At 38.9% G+C, this 24,335-nt stretch overlaps 1 protein-coding gene across 1 annotated transcript in view; it reads left to right on the top strand.

Moving 5' to 3' along the window:
• SPATA5 (spermatogenesis associated 5) overlaps nt 1-24,335 on the top strand; it is a 196,483-nt gene that overhangs the window by 50,004 nt on the left and 122,144 nt on the right. The window contains 1 exon segment of the mRNA XM_054203512.1: nt 10,487-10,613. Within this exon segment, the coding sequence (XP_054059487.1) occupies nt 10,487-10,613 (127 nt within the window).

Below are 24,335 nucleotides of genomic sequence, written 5' to 3' on the forward strand. Positions count from 1 at the left end.
AATTGTAATACATCTAACGCTCTACCTGCTGGAACTGTCTTCTATAGCAGCTTTATTTTACAAAATGTATTTATTTACAAAATGCATTTATTAGTTACAAGAAATAATACTTTGAAGTCAGCAAAAATTATATTAATTGACATTTTTCAGTGTCAAATATTATTTCTGAAAAGATTATTTCTTATCCAGCCTGTTTAGAAGTTGCATATGTTTTATCTGTATGAATTAAACTCCTGGGTTTTTCTTCTTGTCTGTCTGCACCCCCCTCCCAATTTTACAAGTAGGCAACAAATTAATATGTATTAATCAAAGAATTAAAAATGTAGGCTGGATACATACCATCCTCAAAGAGAATTTACAAGAATATGATCTTGCCCCTCTGCAGAAAAATAGTTCAGTGTAAGGAGTAGTTGCTCGAATGAGAAGTCTGGACATCCTTGATGCAAGAAGATGAGAGGGTGATTCTGAATGGACTTGAGTTTCCAATGTGGTAATGAAGACAGATGAAGATAACTTGAGCTGTATTCATTTCTGCATTTTGTTCTGTTACACTGTGCTTCTAGCACTCTTGGAAGATCTTTCCCTCTCTGTCTGGTTTATGTTGAGATGTTAGAGGAAGTTTAGAGAGAATTGAAAATAAAAAAATTAGGGGCTGAATGGACTGACTATAAAGAAAGAGGGAGGCATTCACTATGACGGATTCTAAAGAAGAGATGATAAACCTTCAGAAGAAAAGATGGTAGAAGGTTAGAGGAGTCACAATGAGTTTTGAGTAGGAAAAATGATTGAGATAGGAAAAACTTGGGCAAATCAGAAAGGCTTTTGATAGACAAGTGAGTTATTCATATGGGAGAAGCTCCAGCAACCTACCACTTGACATCTTTCAAACAAATCTGACGTTTCACGGATTAACGTGCAGTGGGGAGCAGTCATGTATGGGGAGAGATGAACTATGTGGTACACGGAGCCTTTTCTACCACTCTGTGGTTCTAATTATTGTTTGCTTCCATGAGCGGGTTATGACTCTTTTTTTTTTTTTTTATTTTCTCCTTACTTTTGAAAGATGTTGTTATGACTTTTTTTAGGAGAGACTGTGCTGAAGTGAGACCTTCAGGACTGGTCCAGATACAGCAGCGCATGAGGGGGAAAGTTCACCTCGCAATAATCCCTTGCCCAGACAAAGCTTGAGAGGCTTTACAAATTGTACAGCCGCAAAGAGTTATGGGTATTTGTTATCCCTTGGTATCCTGACCGTGTAAAACCTAATTCTTCTGGCCATTAGAGGTTGCCAAGAGGGAAATGGCTTGGTAATTAGACTTGAAAGTGATGAATGAATGTGGCTCTGTGTAAATGCAGCACAGACAGTCTGTTTGCTGAACTTAAGAAATCTCTGTGCTTTGGAAATGGGACATTGTTTATATAAGTAGGATTTTTAGGATTTTTGGGCAAGAGACATATTTGTTCCTTTTCTTGTTTTTCAGAAGCAAAGCATTTTCCTCTTTAACTGCAAATCTTTGTAATGTAAGATGGGAAATGTAGACTGATGTGAAAGACACGGGACAAAATCAGTACCTTGGATTTGGCTTGTGGAGGCCAAAACAAGTTGGTAGATGAATAATGCTAACCTTTTCAGAGTGAGGGTAGACAAAGTGAAGGGATGTTGGTATCAACCCCCTGAAACTACAATATGATGGTGCTTTTCTGCGGAGGTATGTTATCCTGTGTGCTGTGGGGGGAGCATTCCTAAGCCACATTCCTAAGCCACAATTTAAAATGCTTAGAGCCTCTGAAGGAAGTACTGTTTTCACTTTAGATAATAAAATATTTGCAGTCTTAATTTTTGAGGCCCTTAAGCTTCTAAATGAAGTAACTTTTCCATACTGTGCCACCTCTGCTTTTAACAGGGACTATGATAAATCTTCTGTTTTTAAACCAAGCTCTCTGTCTTTCTGGAATATTTTAGCACATGTTTATACCGTACAATTTTGCACATATTACACTGTCCACTTGAACTTACCGTAGCGTTTTTGTATCTTTGCAAATTCCCTCTTGTCATGAAGGAGGTCAATGTATTGCATCCTAGCCATGAAACCTATGGGCTGGACCCTGCAGAGCAAAGTGGTATTAGATAGGATAGAGGTTCTCAGCAGAAAACTACCTTGCAAGGGTAAATTACCAGTAGTAGAGCTGGAGAAGGTATTGAAAGAAGGTGAACAAAGAGTACACGGAAGAAATGGAGTTTCCTGGTGCCATACTTGTGTTGTGAGGGACCCAATTCTAGCAGCTGGCTTGGCCAGGTAAGGAGCTTTGCGTTTCTGGCTTATGTTGGCACTGCTTGTCCCTGAATTAGGGAACATCAGCTGGTTCCCTGCAATATCTGAGCTGTGTTTGGGTTTATAGAGAGTTGAGGCATTCAAAACTTTTGTGACTGCTGTCTGAATTCTTTAAAGTTTTGGAATTTGATATCCAAATAGAAATATTGCCTGGGAAAAAAGCTGCATGTCCAGTGCCAGCTTTCTATTTCAGCCCTAGCAAGGAGTGGTGAAAAAGTAAAGTTTTGAAATGATTTAATTGTATGGTAAAGCTTGTCATTTACTTTGGAATAGCAATTTTAACAAATAGCATTACCAATAGGTTGTGCAGATATATGATAAATGTCTGCAGTCCCTTTAGTTTTAAAACAAAACTCGTTAGTGCTTCTTGTCTAGCAAGAATCCTTTATCACAATGTGTTTTACATTGGTGTTTCTTCCCTTTTGTTTAAAAAAAACAGTAATCTGTAACTTTGCCAGCCTGTATTATAATTCGGACATTTGAAGTCAGTAGAGACTTTCATTGGCATCAGTGGAAGCAGGACTTACAACCTTTTCTTGAAGCCGTTCAAGAGCATGGATAAAAGTACAGGGTTCAGAGGGGCTAATCAAATCTGTTAATGTAGATAAGCCTGTTCTGCAGTGCTTGGGAGCGCTGTGGCAAAGTTGACTGGCAGCAAGATGCTTTGGCTAAAGACATGAATTTGAGCCTCTGTCTGGATTCCTGCCAGAGACACAGTTGGAACAGATACCAGGATTAGAGGGATCAGAAGTGGGCATACATGGTGACCACTTCGATTCCCAGTATCGCGTTGGCTATGGGAAAAGGTCAGTTTACCCACGCTAAATGGGCCCAAGCAGGCTACAACTGCCTGCGGGGGTAGGGCTATAATGGTTGAAGGTCTTGTTTACTTTTTTTTTTAATTAAATTTTAAATTAAATACAAAGGGAACATAATTGTAATTAAAACTTATAAATGAAACTTATTCCAGATGAAAGTGAACCTCTTGTACTTAAATATTGTTATAATGAAATGAAATCCAGTCTAGTTAGTTACTTCTAGGGCTGTAATACTTCCAACTTAAACTATAGTTTCTTCCCTGGTAGACATGATTGATTACAGTTTGCAACTTGATTAATTTCCAGGAATGCGCAGAAGAGAAATACTGAGGAAAACAGAATGAAAGGAAATGGGAAGTTTATTGTGCATCAGGTGTGTGTTTGGGTTTGTTTTTTTTTTTAAGGCAAAGTCAGTGCTAACAGAATAGGAGAACTCTTGACATTAGCATCCTTCCTGTTTCAGCTAGATGGTGCTAGGGCCAGATGAAAGCAAGGTCTTAAGGTCCATCTTTCGTGGATGTGTGTCTGGAATTAGTTGCAGGCAGATGGAAATGGATGATGGATCACCATCTAGGTACCTGAGGATTTGGAGATGTGCTTGGGGAAAGCCCTCTGGAAGAAAGCCTGTTGATTCCAAATCCATCTCAGACTGGCTTCTTTCCTCCTCTTCTCTCCTTTCATTGCGCTTCATTTTTCTGGGCCTACTTCACTAACTCCTGGAAGCTGTAATAATAATTTTGGGCAAATGGAAGAGGCTGGTTGCATGACTCTGGAGGATAATCAGGATGTTTCTGCAGTGGTCTATAGGCCATTTGTTTCTAAGTCACCTGCTGACAGCTGAGCACCGTTTCACAAAGCTCATCTTCTCTTTAGAAGCTTGCTTAGAAGTTGGAGGCCACTCACAGAGTACTAGCAATTCTTTTCTTTTTCTTTCTATGGTTTTCTAATGTCTTAAAACCCAAACAACATGAACTGCACTTAGTCAGTGACTTGACAGTTGGCAAAACACCATCCTGGCCTGGAGGTGACCATAAAGCTAAATGTTCTGTCCAGTCTCCGAGTTTCCTAGACTTCCCCAGGTTTCCTCTGGAGATTTCCCTTCTCTAGTACTGGAATTTTGCTCTTGAGGGAACAGGGAAGATGTGAAACAATGTAGTGGGTAACAGCTGATACAGGTGCGTACAGAATATGACAGTATCTAATTGTAGGGTGCTGATGGAGGGAAGGGTTTAGGATTATCTTCCGAAGTTTTTCTGATGACACAGGCAGGAAAATTCCCTAGTATGGGGAAAGTTTCTTATCTTAGCACTGAAGAGTTTGGTTTTTTTTGTTGGTAGGGGTTTTTTCTGTTCTCTTTTTTTTTTTTTTTTTTTTTTTAATGAATAGCCAAAATATTTAACTGATAACATACAAGATTTGCATGCTGTATATCTCTCCTAGACTTTTTAATAACATCCAAGCCTGTAATATCTGTAGTGATGCTGCAGTTATTATTATTTTTGTGGTAATGCTATTGGAGTAGATTACTTTTTTTTTTCTAACGCTGTGGAAAACCTTGAACTGCCAAAGCTATATTTCACCAGAGTTTGTGAGGGAAGGAAATAAAACAGTGTGACAGTTAATTACGATCACGGCAGTTGGACTGAAAAGATGGACTTGGCAGGTGCTCCTTGCTGACAGGTTACCCCTGCAAAGCCCTGACAGAAATGTCAGACTCAATAAAAATCCTTCAGACTGTGCAAGCAAGGCGACTCTTGCGTGGGAGTGTGCTGGCAGGGGGCTCCGGTATTTCAGGAACCTTTTACCTCGGTAGTTTGTGGAGGAGTGGAAAGTCCTGCCAGAAAGGTCTATTTCAACCTATATTAATTTTTTGATACCAACCATTTTGTCATGTCAATGAGTTTTACATTTGTTTTGATATGAAATTATTTCCAGAGATTCCAGTGAAAGAAGTATTTGAGAGGATAGCACGTCCTAGTATAGGACGTGCACGTTGATAGTATTCAAGAGGGTAGTATTTTTAAAACCCATAAATTTTGATTATGATTGCTATTCTTTTGCTACGGCGAAAAAAATAATAAAGGCAGCTTTTATCTGTATGTAAATCTTGCCTGATACGACACTTTCGAAGAGGAGGTGGGCTGTGCTCCTTTCTCACAAAACTTGTGTTATACATTTCAGCTGCGTGGTGATTAATCCCTCTGCAGTAATTTATCCTGGATACTTCTCCTGAGGTCTGCCTCTTCGACCTCGCAGATCTGCCCGAGGTAGGGTCATCTGTGCAGAAATGGGGCTTTTCAGCAGAGGGGCCCTCCCAGGCTTCGTTCTGCTTTTGTAGCTTCACAGTTGCTGTGAATTTAAGAGTGCTCAAAATGTTATTGTGTGACTCTTTCCTGCATTCCCACATCTACAGTTTAGCACTGTAACTAAATTAAGGTCCTGATTCTGAAACTCAGGTGTTCAGACAGGCTTCAATGCCATTGAAGTCAGTGATGGGATGAAGAGTCGCTGGTTCTCCTTTACAGGATTTAAATGGTGATTGAGATTTAAATATATTTTCCACTGAAAATTACATCTGGTGTTCTGAAAAAATATTTCATTCCATTGGCTTTGGAAGTGTTCTAGGTTGTCAGATGATTCAAGTATACGTTTGCATTAGCTCACAGGGGTGATGCTTACCAAATTTCATCATGAGGTGAAACCGTACTGACTGCATTCTCTGACTGGTTTTAGTTTTCAAATATTAAAAAATCTCTTAGATGGGGGGGGGGGAGGGAAGAAGAAAAGAAAGTTAAATAAGTAAAAATGTACAAAACTGCAAGTCAGTTGCTGTCAAAAAATGCCTATAGCAAGAAGGGTAACAGATTTAAATATCTGGTGATTTCATACATCTGGTTATATCTGGAAACAAAATCTCCTTGTCTTGAAGAACTATATAAGCTAGTGAACTCTAGGTACTCTGGGGTGCAGTGCTAGAATCAGGCTGCAGTTGCTTTTATATCCTCAGGAAGAAGTATAAGAGTGGCTTAATATGTTCAAGGGGAAATGCTGGTTTGAATCACGGAGATCTGAATCCAGCTGGTTAGAATGTTTGTTGGATAAGGCCAAAGGAGATAAGAAAAAGAAAAGGTGCTATATTGAATTTGGAGCTGGGGCTCAGAGTCTCTCAGTTCCATCAGACAAGGCCAGAATTAATTTAGGTTAATTGTGAGGCTTTGGTACAATGTAGAATGCATGTTTTATTCTGTCAAAATGTGTATTGGAAGTGCCATTAGCTAAAATAAAATCCCAAGAACGGGTTTTGTTTTCCATATTCACCTTCAATACTCTGCTTTAATCCACGGATAGTCTTACCTGACAAGCTTTTGCCATTCAGGAAGCTTCTCTGATGGGTAAGTGAAGTGCCTGCGCAGGAGCGCATGTGTTCTTGGTCTGGGACTGGTGGGACACTTGCAGGATTAGCTCAAATATCACGTAGGGGAGGATATCTGGCTCTAACTAACGTAAGAAACTAGTAAGCAAACACATTTTTTGCCTTTAAAACTCCTTCACTGAAGATTTTAAAGAAAGAGGGGTTGGCAAAAAGATTAGAATAACACATAGTCTACAGACTGATGTATTTCATGAGGGCAATACAAGAGACTACTTGAAATTCTCAGGCCCTTGTGGAGCAGCCAGACTCCTCTTTGCTCACACGTTTTTTTATTTTGAAGCTCAGGGTATTTCTGGTTGGGGCACGGCTCTTAAATACACGCACCCATGCACACATGGTGCTGCGTGGATTACATGAGCGGCTTAATTCGGACTGCCTGGATTTGCAGGCGGCGTGTTGACAGGAAATTAGTTGTACCAGGACGTGCCTTTTGAGGACTATTTCCATGCAGTTGCGATGATGACATCAACGTGCGGAGGTTAGGTAGAGGGGGGGGCAGAGACAGCCCCTTGGCTGGAAGTTGGTTTTGGCAGTGCCTCCGTGGGACTGGAGGGTTAATCATAACTTGTTTCTCTGGCTGCCGTTTGCGTCAAAAGTCCGGGCAGCCTTAATGAACGTTGCCTGTGTTAATTTGAAACCCTTGCTGGGAAATCATGGGAAAAATGGAAAAACGCATACTTCCATGTCACCCTTCAGATCAACAGTTCGGGCAGTGCTAGAGCTCTCAGGGCGCATGGTGCGGCTCCGGTGCAGCCCCCAGCAGCTGGTAAAGCGATCTCTCGCTGTAAACCTGTGCCTGCCTGGGGTTTTTATAGGGTATCCTGTTAAGCCAGAAGCTAATTAGCTGTAGACTCTGTGCTAAAAATGGTGCATCATATGACAGCTTGGTGAACTTTGTAAATAAAAGCACTGAAATTGGAAATTCCTGGTGTCATAGGTCCCAGACACCTCTTCATTTGATACTGTTTATATTATTCATAGCTTCTGTGTGTGTGGTTTTAAATTATTTTTTTTATTCCACTTTTAACAGTTAATAATAAAGCCTCTAATAATGCACTGGTATCCCCCTTCATTGTTGCGGTGGTATTATTCCATCAGTGATTGTTTAACTGCAGTTTTCTGATTATGCCCTAATTGCATGAAAGTCTTTGCAATGTACATTCCCCTGTAACAGTGGGGATTTTCTTTAAAATAAACACTTCTTTATTTTTTTTTTCAGTCTGAAGCTTGTAAGAGAAATGTTTATGTTGGGGAAAGATGTAATATCCGTTCTAGCCACCTTTCTTCAAAACCAAATATTTCGTTCTTTCTTTAAAAAACAAAAAAGTTTAGCATCTCCCCCAGAGTCTTCTAGCTTCAGATCATCTCATATAATGTTAACATTTTGGTCCCAGTATTACAATTATTTTTTCCTTTGCTTAGCTTTTTCTTGTGTGCAGTCTATTGGGTATAAAGTCGAGTAAATGTGAAACCTATGCAAGATGGGAGGCCTGAATCCCTACTGAGACTAGCTTATGTTACAAAGTTGATTTTAATTTCCTTTAAGCTCTGGGTCCTTCGAAAATCTTTACTATCCTTGTCCAACACCTGAAGTGTTTTATCGTGTTCAGCCCTCTATAAGTCAATGGGGCCATGACCCAGGAGTATGTTAGAAACACTCTAATATCGCTTGGGAATTTCTAATGTGGCTGCAGCAAACCGAAAAGCCGACGACCAGCTAACCCAAGTCCCTTTCCTAATATTTCTTAGCAACCTAAATATTCTGCTAGCCAACACTTATTATAGCTCCTCAAAGATGTTTTCCAGACTAGGTCTGATAAGTTAACTGTTTTTCACTGGAAGATTACAGAACCAGTTTCAGAATAGGAAAGTTAGAGAATTTATTTGAAGGAGATCTGTACAGCGGCGATGGGGTCATTCCTGTTGCTTTGGCTCTGGGACATTTAGGAAGCACAGTGGTTGCAGGTGTGCTGGTAATGGGTGGCTGTGCTGCAGCAATATTTGTGTATAATAACTATGCAACTATATGTGTGTATTCTCTATCTCTTGGAAATAATTGGAGTGCTTATACTTTAAAATCTGATATTTATTTTTGGAAACCAGCGTTTGGCAGGATAGTTGTACTGTGGTTGTGTGTGTAGGTGCCTATATATCGTAGAATCATATATCTGTAGAAACATTTAAGAGTATTTTTGGAAAAGGACTTTCAAAAAATTGAGGTTAAAAAATTATCTTAATCCTATGTAGATTTGGGGTGACAGTAGAAAAATGTATGTTGCAGGAAGAAACCTGGCCTCATTTTAAGTACTAGACTTCTTTTCACTTCTTAGTGTCAAGTTAGAGGGATCCAGAAGAATTGGAGAGATGATTTTTTTTTAAAATTGTATTGAAAATGGCCTGTTTAAGGGTAGAGAGATGAAGCCCTCCCGTGTGCAGTGGAGAGGGGGACAGCCCTGGAAGAGCAGTCCCGTTGGTGAAGGAGGACGTGCGTGTGAGCATGCCCGTCCGCAAGTGAAGGTTGTGTCGAAAACAGCGAGGCTTTTGGTGTGTGCCAAGAAACAGGGCTCCCAGTTTTTGGCAAAGGAGGATAAACCCAACATTTTCAGTGCTCTCTGACAGTCCCCAGCCTCTTTCCCCATCTTGCTTCGGCTCCACTGCCCCAGCTCAGCAGAGGGAACTTTTGGGACAAGCAGCTGCCTGTGCTCCCTCTGGCCCCCTGTATTTGTATAGAGTTGGGTGCTACAAGGAACACACATCGTTTGTGTAGTGCGTCTGCCAACACGTGAGTGTATACAGTTATCTGCGTATGGTCCTAGCATCTCCTAGGTCTAGTATCCTTTCAAAAATAAAAAATTATATGGTGTGCAGTCACCTGTTTTTTGTAATGTTTTTATGCAGAATTAGAGGTATGTTATAAAAAACGCAATTGTTCATGAGCTATGTTATTTATCACAACATGTGTGCTTGGTCTCTTGGTTTGATTTATGCCGTGTCTTCCTTTTCTGCATTCTTTGTTATACGCATGCACGCACACATATAAATGTATGCGCATACTTATTTATGCATCAAAGAATTGTCTAGGAAGAAGATGGTACATCATTTAGTTATTTTTTTTTTAATATTAGAAGCTTTAATGAAAATAATAGAATTTATTTCTATAATGCTTTTTGTTACATATCGTTAAGCATTTTGAGCAAATTTTCCATACACTTCAAGGTTACCAGAGTTAATTCCAAACTAAAAAAATAAATGCGTGGAATATTTTATGCCTTGTCTGTTTAGGTTTTTCACATATTGGTGATTTCAAAAATGAAGTTTTCTATTTCTCAGTCTTGTTTTTTTGTTACTGGTATCTGGAAAATCAGCTGAGTTAAAGGACTGACAATGCTATTATAAGGCAGTTGGTCAACACTCAATTTATTCTCATTTGATGGGGAGAATATAAATATGCAGAGCAATTCTGCAAAATGCATAACCACCTAATTTTTTATACTTCATAGGGTGGTGTAGGGGCTCATTTGGATAGTGCTAAAAATTAAAGTTTATCTGACTGGTAAAGAAGCTGTCTTGATTCAGTTATCTTAAAAATATTTATTTCGGACATCCACTTTGTGTTAAATTCTTTACAACCTACAGAGCAGGGTAGTAAGTAAAAAACCTCAGTTGCTGTACTGAATACCAAGAAATCTTTTGAAGGACTAATTTTCCAATTTGCTTTTACTCACTTCATATGGCTGATACTGTTTCAGGGATTGAAGGTGAAAATGAAAATCAGAAAAAATGAAGATAAAAAGACGGATGTCTGTAAATTGAAAAGAACAGTATATTCTTTCCTTTCTCTAATTTCCTAGGAAGGGAAAGCTAATGCTGTGGCTTTTTTTTTTTTTTTTTTTTTAAATCAGCTCTTCAGGTGCTGGAAATGTAGCAGACCGTGTCTTGGCTCAGCTGTTGACGGAAATGGATGGGATAGAACAGCTGAAGGATGTGACAATTTTGGCAGCTACAAACAGACCGGACATGATAGACAAGGTAAGAATAGATGCACTGTTGTATATACTCTTCTCTTGAGAAGACCAGATTTTGTTATAATTTAATTCTCTCTTACTCTCCAAACTGTTGTGTAATCAATTTAATGATTAAGAGCAGAAGTTTGAAAATGAAGGCAAGGCAAAGGAAGGGATTATGTTCCTTGGCTTTTTTTTTTTCCCCCTCTACAGAATTTTTAACAGAAACAAAATGTTTTGTGATAGCCTTAAGTATCTGTTTCCTAGAAGAAATTTTCCTTAAATCAAGCTCATTGAACTTGCGCAATAACATTTCTGTCAAACTGCTTCTGTGGTTTTTGCTTCTGTTGTGTTTGTTTATGCAGGAGTCTGCTGGAGTTTGTTGGTTTCATTAGTTACTTCCTTTTAAAAGATTAAATATCTCCTCGGTGCCATTAGCCTGCTGCCAGCAATACGGTTTCCAACTGTAAACAGTGCAATTTCTCCTTAGATCCTGCAGCAGCTCTGCTGGAGCTACAAGAATATTTCAAGTTTGTAAAAGCGGGAGGGTTGTAACACTTAATGCAGAAAACCTCCAAACACCAAACCAACCCAGCAGCCCGCTAGAAAATCCACTTTAAAACTGTCTACCACCGCTGTGTCTTCTCACAGCGAAGCGTGGTAGACGGAGCAGTCTGAAGTGATTTCCTTTAAGATACATTTTGTAATGTTGGTAAGGTTCTTTATTCCACAACTTTTCACCTTCACAACGTTCATGAATTTTATGACAAGTTAGTGAAATTTATTTTTCCTGATCTTTTCTAAGGTTTCTTATAAATTTCTTAAATATTTTTAATGTTAACTAATTCTCCCCTTTTAAGCTGCTTCTGGAAGAGTCTTTTCTGTTTGTCTTGGAGCATTCAGGCATGAAGTACATACGAAAGGCACGCTTTTAAAGTTCATATACACACGAAGTCTTGAAAAAAACATTTGTATTTTGGCTCCAGAACACAGCCTCTTCCCTTTTGAACTGAAGGAAGCCACACAGCTGATGGTGTCCTGACAAAGGCTTATTTAAAGCTGACTTCCCCACTATCTGTGTGCCTGCCATGGCAAAGTAGAGCTAGCAAAGAGTTTTCAGTAAAAGACAATAAAACTTAACAGTGAAAAATACACTTGTGCAAAATTGAAATTTTCAAGATTTCATTTTCTGTCAAATTGATTTCAGTTTTCTTTGGAGACTATTCTTTGAGGTCAGACTAAGCTGAATTTGAAAAAATTCTGTTTGTTGAACAGAAGGGAAGTTTCCTTCTGAGTCAGTTCCACGCTGTACTGCGTTATCTCCATCACCACCTGGGAATTCAGTTCTCTGTTGACATTCTCCTTTTTGTGGATTTCTCTTGAGCCCACAGCGAATGCTGTTTTCTTATATTCTAGTTTTTATTTGAAATGTTGGCGCACTGGGACAGTATTTATTTGAAATATTGGCATTATTGGGACAGTGCTACCATGTGTTAAGGGTGCTACCCTGCAATACCGAGACTTTTTAGATAGAACCTAAGTTACTAAATGTATGCCAACTGTACCTGCATCACTGATGCAAATCCAGACCTCTTAGCCTGGGACTGAAGGTTTTCATTTTAATATGGTGGGTAAAAATTTGACATCTTTTGTGCATCTGAATTTTATGGAGTTGGTGAACTTTTCAAAGCTAACAGCATAGCTGTGTTTAGATGACAACATATCTTACGTATTCTTTCCCCAAGTAAAGCTGATAGTCTTGACTCTAAATGTAAAGAAAAGGAAAAAGTAATTACACAGTAGCAAGCTATGTGATTATAGGAATTTTATTAGCAAGAAACTATAAATGAATATTTTAGATTTTTATTTAAAACTGTTTTTACCAAGATACAGTGGGGGGAAAAAAGAGTTCTGGTAACTTTGCAGAAGGCATTCACTTACAGAATAGCTGAGCGAAATTTCACCAGTCTGGAGGAAGGGGGATTTTAAATGTGATTTAAAGGGACTGGAGAATAACATTTGTGTTGGTATTGCTCACATCTTGCTTCATCCAGACCAGACAGGCTGTAGCAGGCCAACATCTTTTCCCGGGTCTATGCAATAGTTGCCGTGCACGAGTTGCACTTTTTTTCCCCTGAAACACCAGGAAAGCCTGTATATTGTGAACTTCACTTAATGGGAAATCTTTCAATATAGGCTTTTAGTTTACTTCGTGGTTGATGATCCCGTTGAAAAGGTAACGTTTTGTTAAATCAATTTAATATTTTATACGGAAATATCAGTTCAGTTATGTATTATAACAAATGAGTGTCCTGTTTTCATAGGTGTATGATGACTACACAGTAATTTTTAATGCATGAACTCTACATATGGTATAAAGGCACAAGGCAGTCTGTGTTCTCTACTTCCAGGGACTGGGAAGATGTCTGGTATACTCTTTTAGCTTTTCAAACCTTTTGGTTTTTCAAACCAAGAAATGCTTGAGGAATACATGCTTTTTAAGTTTTATATTATACACTTAGAAAATTGGTAATAATCCATTCAGCATCTTCATTTATGTGGCTGCTACTTAACTGACAAGTATCTGATGATGAATCTTTTGTAATTTGAAAGCAGCATGTGAGACTATCAAATGTAAGGGTGTTCCTCTGAGCCTACTGCCGACTACTTCATCCCTGCAAACACTGCAGGATGTTGTTTTCAGATAGTGAATAGATTTTGAGTCAGGTTTTATAAAGTTATGTTTAATAGTAAACTTGTTTTGACTTGTTACAAATGTCATCTATTAATAAGGTAATTTCTCTAAGATGCCATGATTGTGTTGAAATATTATTCCAACTTTAGCTACTTTGCATCCCATTCATGTGATGCTGGAAATACTTTGGGATAGTTTCCATTTTTCATAAGAAAACAAAGCCGGCACGTACTGTTTTCAGCCATGTATGATACAGAAAGTGATTTCTCTTGGAAGGAAAATATTCTGGAACAAGATGTTCTGAACATTCTTTGAAAGTGATACAGAACAAAACACTCTGAGTCAGTAATAATAGTAAAATCTTCCCTCTTATTCTTCATTCTGTAAGTAGAATTCATGAGCAATAATTGGAAAAATGCTTTTTATTTTTGGTGACTTACCCACTCAGGAGTGATTTTTTTGTAACTAATACATTTTGCAGTAACTTTGTGGAGCAGCTTACAATTCAAAGCTTTTGTGTTTTCCCACGTATCAGTTGGCCTAACATGAGAGATCACTCATCCCCACAAACCTGGTGTAAAATACTTTGAACACTGTGTATAACTTGCTTAGCTTGAAACTAAATGTTCTATTCAGACATGTATGTGGACAAGTTTTCAGGTGTAGTCTGACAGATTTGCATGGAAGAAAACCTAGACCAACTCATCAGGATTTGTGTGTCCATCTTTTTCTTTTTCAGTGGAACCTTTTTTCCTAGCCTTTTGGTACTGGGCTTATTTCTTGGGTGAGAAGGGTGAATTGCTATCATTACCTGCCCACGCAGATATTTTTTTCCTCTTAAGCAGTGTTTCAATCTCCATTAGCAAGGGTACGGCAAAGGAAGAGGGACTGTCAGATCCCCAGGAACCTTGGTGAATGTTTTAGCACAGGAAGCAAGATGCGTGTTGCTGCGGCATCAGATAGTTTTACCTCCTGCTGGGTCAAATTTGAATGTCAAACACATTAGCTTTGATGTAAAACACGAGGCGCTGAGTGAAGCAATGGCCTGTGGTATAGGATGACATCCTGGTGCTCCTGACAGCTTCACTTCTCCTTATTGTGGGGTGCAGAAAAGATGTATCCTCAAATATGCTATTTGCATAAGAATGACAGGATGTGATAGGACAAATGAAGATTAATGAGATGCTGTGCTGTCAGTGTTGCCCATTGTCTCTAGATTGATGATGGTCTGGATTTTGTCCGTGTTCATGGGCTTCAGAGTAGTTTAAACCAGAAACTATCCTGGCACGTTGAATACTGAAAAGCTGAATCTTTATGAATCCTTTGTTAGTATAGGAGGGCTTGAAGCCTCTTGCGTGCTGGTATCAGAACATGTGTTCTGTGTATTGTGCCAGTGCAGAGGATTTTTGCTGCCTCAATTACATATTTATTTTGCTTTTTAAAAAATTCCTGCTCCCTAGCCTTCCTCCTCGCTTTCTTCCTTGTCCACCTTCTCTTCCTTCTCCTGCAAGTTCTTCTGTTCCGTAGATAAGCTCTGTTGGCTTCAGTGTATTAACCACTGGGTTTGAATACAGATTATTTAGTTAGAGAACCACGTGGATACTACTGAGTTGTCTGTTCTGCTTACGTGAACAAACTAAAACAAAACTGCAGCCTGTATTCTTCCTAGCAACTGCCAAGCATGAGGAAAGGGAATAAAACTCCCTTTCCCCGTGGTTCATTTGGATTTGGAGTAGTCTTTTGGGCAGAAAAGTCAAACAGAGGTTCATCAAGTTGATCTGACCCTCAAAATGTTGATTACTGTGTAGTTATGGGACAACCTTAATTTAAAGTTGCTTGTTTTGATGAAAATAAAAAATGCATGATAGGGCCATTTGGCAGAATCAGTAAAGAAAGTATAATTTCTTGCCTGCAGCAAAAGTAAATAATCTTTTCTTTTTAAAAACATCAAAGTTCTGTCTTTCTGAAGGCTTATGGAAGAAATTCAAATATTTAGGTTTGCAGTTTTACAAGTTAAAAGGAATAGGAAAGAATTTTGCATATTTATTCATTATTGTCTGGAAATGTATGTGTGCAGTTATAAAGCAGGTGATGCTACAAGCATATTTAGCAGTCAGATGCAGTGGCACAAACTTAACTCACTACCATGTAATATATTTTCCTATTTATATATTTGTCTATTTGTGAATTACGTTTTGGTCAGATATATCTTACAAAAGGTTCTTCCTATGTTACAGCTTTGACTTGGTGGATTTCAGTTTTCCCAAATAAGGTGTAGGACTGTCGAGTTACAAGCCACACAATCCATCTGTCATGTGCTACACTTCCCTCTGTTGACACCCTTCCACCACCCCCTGTTTGACCAAAGATTGTAAAATACTCTAGATTGGAACAGGCCTCTGGGGGTCTTCTGGTCCAGCCGCCTCCTTGAGCAGGGACAGCTTGTGGTAGATGAGGTTACTCAAGGTTGGTCCAAGAGAGTTTTGAGTTTCTCCAACGATAGAGATATCACAGCCTCTGGGCACTTGCTGAGCTGTTTGACCACCTTCACTGGGAAGATTTTTTTCCTTATATCTAACAGTTTAGGTTGCTGTAACTTGTGCCTGCTGTGTACCTCTGAGAACTGCCTGGCTCTGTCTTCTCAACAAACCATCCCGCCATTCCCTGCTGCTGTAGGTATGTGAACACGGATAGAGTTGTACATGGAATTGTGAAGGAGAACTTTGATTTATTTTCTGTCCCTAGCGCTCACGTGGGAAACCCCCAAATCAAGCTGTGCCTGAAAGAAGGTCCCACTGCTTTAGGACTCTGGAGGAGGAAATGTAAATATCTAGCTTTTTGTTCTGTTCTGCATTGGATTTGGCTCAAGGATGAGCAGTCAAGTGTCCCTCGGCCTTGCAGTGATTCAATATGAGCAGAGGAAGGGGATGTGTCTCTGGCTGTCATTTCTCATCATTACTTCTGTACAGATTTCATCCAGATCTGGAAGATGGGGGCACAAAACTAGGTGCTTTTTAGGAGATCTGCTGGGACACTTAGTGCTTGGCAAAATGTTTTATGAGAGTTGAATAAATTAGTACTAAGTAAACACTAGTTGGAGTGAAATCTTTTTACATACTTAATTTAGCACTGCTATGTTGCTGGAGATGAAGTTCAACCTTGGAACTAGAGATAACTAACAGGTAAGTTAGAATCATAGAATGGTTTGGGTTGGAAGGGACCTTAATGATCTTCTAGTTCCAACCCCCTGCCATGGGCAGGGACACCTCCCGCTAGACCAGGCTGCTCAAAGCCCCATCCAGCCTGGTCTTGAACACCTCCAGGGATGGGTCATCCACAGCTTCTCTGGGCAACCTGTTCCAGCATCTCACCACCCTCACAGTAAAGAATTTATTCCTGATATTTAATCTAAATCTACCTCAAGTTGCTAAACTGCTTTCCCTGCCTGATATCATATAACTGAAATCAGTCTTCATTTGTAGATGGGCTTTGTAGGCATCACAAGAATAGAACAGGTGGGGAAGTATTTCAGAGTAGGAATCAAAGTATGTAAATGGAACCGCCGTGTCCTCCACGCTGCTGAACCATTTTACTTTAAATGCTGAAATGCCTCTCTGCTTGTCAAAGGGCACTCCTCATATTCTTGTAAAGCCCTGGGATTAAAAATAGAGAGTGAGATTTTGTGAGTCTCCTTTTCAGTCAGCCAGCACCTAGAGTACTTACATCATTTTGCCCAGGTGCAAGTGTGGTTCTTTGAAATAACAGAAGATGTGGGATTTCTTTTGAAGACAAGATTGTTCTGGAGCATATAATAAATTTTCAGAAAATGAAGCTTTAGGGAGAAATTATATCAAACTACATGCCATTGAAAAGAGCATCTGATATTCTAAAATAGTTTCACAATCTTGGCACCATCACATTTTCCATCAATTGGTTTTCTCTGGTATGTGTTTGGGTTTTTACCCTTAATCTTGTTAAACTCGCAACTCTGACTAGGGCAAAGAGGTGCTCTGGAAAGTAGCTGTTTCTCAAAGATCTAATTTTGCCTTTATTAATATCAGATGTTTACACTTCAGGGTGATTAAGAGCTTACTAAGTTTGTTTTTATAAAAAGAAGAGCAGAAGAGTGAATGAACCGATTTAAAGTTTGTCACACATTCTTTTCACCCGTCAAACTGAACTGTCTAAAAGGACACAGTTGATGAGCACTTCTTTTTGCTAGCCAGGACTTGATGATTTGAGGCTGGATTGCATAGTGAACCCATAGTACCTAAAGAGCCTGACTACTCGGTTTGAACGCAGAGGTAGTTTCTGTGTTCGTGTACGTGTGTATGAAGTTTCTCTTTAAGTCAAGAACTAGGGTTTAAGATTCACCTGAATCTCTCTCTCTCTCCCTTCCCCCGCCTTCTTCCTCACCGATGAAAACTTTGTTTTCTCATGAGTACAGCAAATAAAATATTTCCAGGTGTGCAAAAGTGATTTTTGTTTCCAACTATTCGATTGTCAGAGTGTGCAGGGCTGAGCAGTAAATCAGCCTTAAGGCTGCTACGGTTTTAAAAAACAAAATCTTAGTGGTGACAGCTGAAGAGCACAGTGACTTTTTCACTCAAGATTTATTACTTGCCTGAAAAGAAGGGTTGGAGGGAAAACTTGCTGGGCTGCATATTTTCTCCTTTAACAGATATACTATAGGGCCAGGATAAGTTGGCTGTATTTTGCCTGTGAAAACATACATCCAAACAATGTATGCAAAAATATAATAGTTTTACTTCAAATAGAACGGAAAAGTAAATATGCCTGCTCTTATTCTTTGTAACGGAAAGCATTCCTTACATCGACTCAGTCATGTATTTTAACATGGCTAATACTTTCATACTTTCTCTGCAACACATGCCAGAAAACTTACTTGAAGGTATCAAAGCGTATTTATTTCATTTGGAAAAGTACAAAGATGGGAAAGTAAAGGCCAAGACCAAAGTTTGTTCTTATTCATACCTCACATAGTCCAGATGAGGAACACAGCATGTTAGAAAGCCTCCAGATTATCAACAAAGTGGGAAATTTGAAAGGCTCTCAGATTCATGTTTGTTGTGTAAATACCATCCCTCAGTTCAATGAGTGTAACCAGGTGGGTTTTTTTGGTCTTTTGTTATTGTTTTGGTTTTTTAAACAGTAACAGGGAAATGGCACTGTATTTGTAAGATAACATGGGAATATATGGGGTTAAAAAATGAATCATGCCTCTAAGAATGAGATGCATTTGAGCAGTACATGTAGACTGGGTATAAGTTCCTAAGTGTTGGGTTAGGTCAACTTTATTCTTCATGTGGGTTTAGTGACAAAGCAAGAAACTTTAGAGAAGTAACACTAATTTTATGACTAAATTTCATGCACCTGTACAGCAAGTTTTAACTGCTAAAATTTGTGCGTGTGCTTATAAAGGTACAGGTTTTCACTTCTTACTTGAGAACAGTCTACACGATGATAACCTCTTCCTTCTAAATCCTTTCAATTCACTCTTCCCGCTTTGTGTCAGTGTTTGTGTCGTGCAGGGGAGGGGTACAGCTGAGTGGCTCTCCAGAGATGCGTGGCTTGGCTCGGTTCCCGTGGGAGCATCCTCAGGAGCTGTCAGGGCCTTGGTGGCTTGTAATTAAGGATACTGAGCTTTATGGCAGATAAGCAAAGTGGAGCAAGGCATATTTCACGGTCAGTGTGTTGAATGGCATGAGTCTTATTATATTTAATAAGCTTCTTTAGGGTCATGATAACAGTTAAGGAAGAGACATTCCAAAAAGTCTTGTTTTTTAAATATTTATGGGAGTGACGCTGAGAAGGATGTTAGTGTAGTACTGTGAGCTACAGAAGCTAGAGGAACGGCTGTAATTATGGTACTTGGGCTGTAGCCATGGACACATTTAGGGCTCGCTTTGCAGTTGGTCTTCTGCCCAGCATTCCTCTTTGTGGATGCAAAATGCACAGTATGTATGTAGGGTTTTGTGTATACTATATTAAAATAGCATTGTAGAAATGTTGTGTTTATTGAGCACCCATGAGTTAAGAACTGCCATAGGTAAGATTGAGTGTACAATTTTAATTCATTCTTCTTTGTGCATGTGCATCCTAATGCAGTCTTTATTTACATTAATTAAAGTGGTATTCATTGTGCATGCTTAATTAAATTGCATTAATTTAGAAAAATAATTTTTCCAAGTCATTATGATCGCCTCTACTTTAATTACCTTAATACTCACATTTCCTTACTTTTGAGGCCTTTGATTTACACTGTTTAAAATCAGATGAACAATTACTAGTTTCTGGGGGGAGTATTCAGATTCCATCATGTGGTGTCATATGGAAATCTTCGTGGTTATCAGCAGTACAGGGCCCTCTAGATCTGCCATAGAAGACTTGTTTGCTTGAAACAGGTGGAAAATTTGCAACAATATTGAACTCCTTTGCTGTTCTTTGTGGGGTCTACTATGCAAGAATGGGACTTTCACTTGTTATCTGGGATATTTTCTGACAGACAACATAAGAATGGGTAGATAAGTTACTTTTTCAGTGGTACCATCTATTCTAATTCTCCGTAAGCATACCTCATATTCTTTCCTTGGTGTTCCTCCATATTCAATTTGCCTTCTCTCTCTGCAGTAAATTCTTGGTCTGTATTTCTTATGTCTACTGACTTGATGATCTTCAGCAAACTATTCATCTAATCTCAGTATGATTCTTGCTGCTTGTCTTTTTGCTCAATTAACGTCAACTTTTTTCCCCTGTGCTTGTGCTTCTTATTGGATGCGTTCCTGCCCAGCCAGGATTCCCTAATCCTCCTTTTCCTCCCGGGCTTCCACATCTAGAGTCCTTTCTTAATGAGCATCAGTTTTGCCCCAGTGTCCAGATTCTTGGTTTTCAGTGTGTTCACTCCTCATATCAGCCTTTTCTTTCTTGTGGAGTCAGTTCTGGTGTCCTCTTCTCCTGCTTGACTAAATTCAATTGACTCCAGTAAGAGAAGTCTTTTTCCTGCTGTCATTTTGGGAGCCTCGATCCAGCATGGCCTGCAGACTTAAGGGAGCCCTGGCATGATCAGTCTTTGAGTGGGCAAAACTTGGAAAACTTATCTGAAGAACGTCAAGACATCACAAAGCTTTTTCAAATTGAGATGTTTCAAGTCCTTCTAATGCGGTCAGGTCTCAAGACCTTCCTCCAAAGGTTAGGGTAAAATAATTTTATTTTTATTAATTCTTAAAAATTGTAAATAAAGCGACACTTTTCCTGGTCTCCTTCTCATGCAACAGCTGAGATGTTTTGACTGGAACATTACCAAACAAATCAGTTGAAGGCAGCCAGCCAGCTTGGAATGGACAAGGTCAAATCTCAGAATAGCATAAGCTACTAAATGCATTATCTTATAATGTAAAATGTTGAGTGACTTCTATATTAAGTGTTGATACTTATCTCTCCCCTAATAGGGTGGAAGCTGTTTCATTAAAAATGGAAGTCATGGTGAAGTAGAAAGTCCAGTATTGTACATATCACTGGTTAGTATTGATCATAACGGAGGGCAGCTCGGGAGGATGAGGTGGCCAAGGCACAGTTTCAGTGTTTGCTTGTACACTTCAAGGTGGTGACCTTTTCAGTTTTAGTTTTAGAAAACCTCTGAACCTCAGAGCTTTATAATGAACAAGTTGGAATGTGATCAAGCTCTCTACATTTAGTAAAGGACTGTTGAATTTAGGGATTAGCTGATATGTACTTGTTTCTCAGTAAGGATATTAGTAATCTTTTGTTTAAGGTTATTATTGTGGATATTAGATGCTATCATTAGTCCATTCGGTTGATTAAGAACTTTTTTTTGTTTGTGAAATCTCTGTGGGGAGAAAGAAAAATAGGACATCATAGGCAGAATTTCCACTAGTTGATTTTTTTGGGGTGTGTGTTGAAAGAGATCCAGCTTTACATTTTATTTGCTCCACCAGTGATGAAAGCTGCATGTCTTGCACGCATGACATACATACTGCTTAGGGATAAGTAGAAATACCATTAATGTGCAGTACATATGACAATGAAGGATAATAGGTTTGTTCATGAAAAACGGGTTCTTTCTATAAGATCTAGAAGCTTCTTAACATTAAGCTAAATGAAGGCAATACTATAATAATGTAGCAAAAGAGAAAAGGGAACAATCTGGGGGTCATTGATTCATAATACATCGTTTTAATAAGGTATGTGGAAGGACTGTTATGCATACATGCGGGAGAGCAAAGCTAGTCCAAATGAGACGTTAACATCTCTTATGAAGAGTGGAAACTTGCGGGATGACTATTTAGGTCACTGGAGTACCTCAGGGTTGCGTATGCTAATGTAATTTAATAACAAAAGCTTGTTTGAAGCTCTGTGTGATTTGATGTGTATACAACTGTAAGAGTTGGCTCAGAATCACGGCAGTTGGCTAGATTTTTGGGATAACCTAGAAGAAGGTGTAGACTCCAAGGTATTTGAAGCTGATTGAGAGAGAAGGGTCTGAAAGGCAAATGAGTATTTTGATTGAGTGGTGCCAGGCAATGACTGGTAGGACTCAGCAGTTCTTCTGGAAATCCGAAGTGACTGCTCTTTTGGGGGGGTTATGTCTGTTACACGTTCTTACTTAGCTGAGGAATTTAATTAAACAGGGTGTAGTTACTTCTTTCTTTGTTTTAAATATTACTGTATTCCCTCCATGGCAAAGTAAGCTTTCTGCTACACAGCAGCATATACCAGATGTACAGAAAAGATTTTGAAAAAGTCCTCTCTTAATTGTGCTGAGTACATACTTTATAACAATATTCTGATTGCCGCCTACAGTATCTTCTTGAGTTACTGTTCCCTGTCAGGTGCTGAAAAAGGTGATTTTGGGAACTGTCCTTCTGTTTTGGTGATCACGTGATACCGACAATTCTTACTTAAAAATGAGCTTCTTTGGTTTTGCTAACCACTGCTTCAAATAGGATGTGTGTTCCATTTTCCCATTTATAGCCTCCCTCAAAGTTATAATTCCAACATAAAAAAAGCCTGTTATGAAAACAGATTTTAGAAAATAGAAAAATCTATTATGAAATTAATTATACACTTTCAAGTTATGCTGCTGCTGGTATCTTTCCCCTGGAACCTCATCTCAGTAGATGTAACTCTATAACAAATTGTTTCCATCCCTATCCCCCTATGTTTCTCCCCTCCCCCCCATATCTGCTTTGTTTTTTCCTGTACAGGGAGTTTTGTTTTGGAAACTGATTTTGGAACTGGGTTGGCAGGATGATAGAAAAGGATGTCAGAACTTGTATAAATGCCACTAGACTTTTTTTGCAGGTGAAGACACAGATTGCAAATGGAATATGAAGGTAAATAAAGGTAATAAACCTGTTGAAACACTGGGCTGCAGCCATTGCTGGCTTATACATTATGGCCTGTGTGTGAATACACTTCTGTGTCACATGCAGTAGTACCTTCTAAAACACGGCTAAGAGAAGAGAAGGCAAATGAAGTAGCCATCACTTCTCAGATGGAAGAGGAAAAAGTGAAACATCACTATGGCTTTCTTATTCATATTTCATGGACAAGTCAAAAACCAAAACAACTTTATGGGCATTTTGAAACCTGTTTCTGAATAGAGCTGATGATAATTTTTCACATTCTCTCAAGAAATAAATAGAAATGATGCTTTTCATGTCAAATCATGCCTTAGTGCCGCCATTCCATGTGTCTCTGTGCTCTGTTTCTGGCAAAGCAGCTGGTTCTCAAAACAACTGATGTGCAAACCTGAAACTTTACCTTTCCCAGGTGCACACCCTTCTACCTTGCTGTGGTGCTGTGTAATCATTTCTTTAAAAAAAATAATAAAATCAACTTCCAAATAACTGGAGTACATGAACAAGGTGGACCTATGGCAGAATGAGAGTCAGCTATTCCTTAAACAGGAAAGGGTTTATGCCTTTGATCATCCTTGCTTATATCCTTTCTGAGAGAAAGGGGACAGAACTGCATACAGTATCTAAGGTATGGATGCAACGTGGATTTGTATGTGTGCGTAATGATGCTTTCTGTTTTGGTCTTTATTCTTTTATTAGCAGTTGTGACTTTTTAACGTTTGATTTGCTTTTTTTGACCGCTGCCAAGAACTGCGCTAAAGCTTTCATCACACTCTATTAAAACTAGAAGTGGTAATGATTCGTCTCCAAGCCCATCCATTTGTATATGAAGGAAAGATTGAATTTCCTGTGTTCGTTCCTTTGCATTTACTTACATTGAATATTATCCAGTTGCTAAGTCTCTGGAAAGTCTTGGACTTTACCCTCAGTCTTCATCCTTGTTGCTTTGAATAACTATATCATCAAAAATTATGGCTCCTGTATTACATCATTTCTTTGGTATTAGACCTCATAAAGGAGATGCAAATTTTATACAGGAAAAACAGATGAGATGAAGGGGTCTGTATTGTGTCGCAATAGAGAGGTAACATAGGAAAGGCCTATACCCTGCCAGTACATGCAGTTATCTACAGACAGATCCTGACAAGCACAGTTGGCCTCTTATTGAAAACAGAGGAAGGAGAGATAAAGCATCACAGAATATAATGAGCTTAAGAGAATTTGAATTCCTTTGCACTGTTGTACGCTGGGTCTGAAAAGGAAAGGGATAAGAACAATAAGCATGGCACTGGTTCTGCTATGTCTTGTCAGAAATGACCATGATAGGCGAGGTCCTGGTGTTGGTATCCAGAAAAAAAATAAAATAAAATCACAGGTTGGCTTCCAGCAGGCTGAGAAATCTATTGTTTTGTACAAAGCATGCTTCTCTGTTAGAGCTATTGTACATTAGTCAGCATTGATTCAAAATAAGCAAGTAGAAGTAAAAAAAAAAGTTAAAAAAAAAAATTTAAAGAGAAAAATCATTGTAAAAGAAGGTCATCTCCGTACCACAGTGTACCTTGTCATTGTCTGGAGAGCATGAGCATGCCCATCTTTTTATAAAGAGAAGAAAACAGTGAAACAGGCAGTCATTGAGAGTAAGTGGCTGGTA

Source organism: Rissa tridactyla, chromosome 5 (genome assembly GCF_028500815.1).
Source record: "Rissa tridactyla isolate bRisTri1 chromosome 5, bRisTri1.patW.cur.20221130, whole genome shotgun sequence".
Taxonomy (NCBI): Eukaryota; Metazoa; Chordata; class Aves; order Charadriiformes; family Laridae; genus Rissa; species Rissa tridactyla.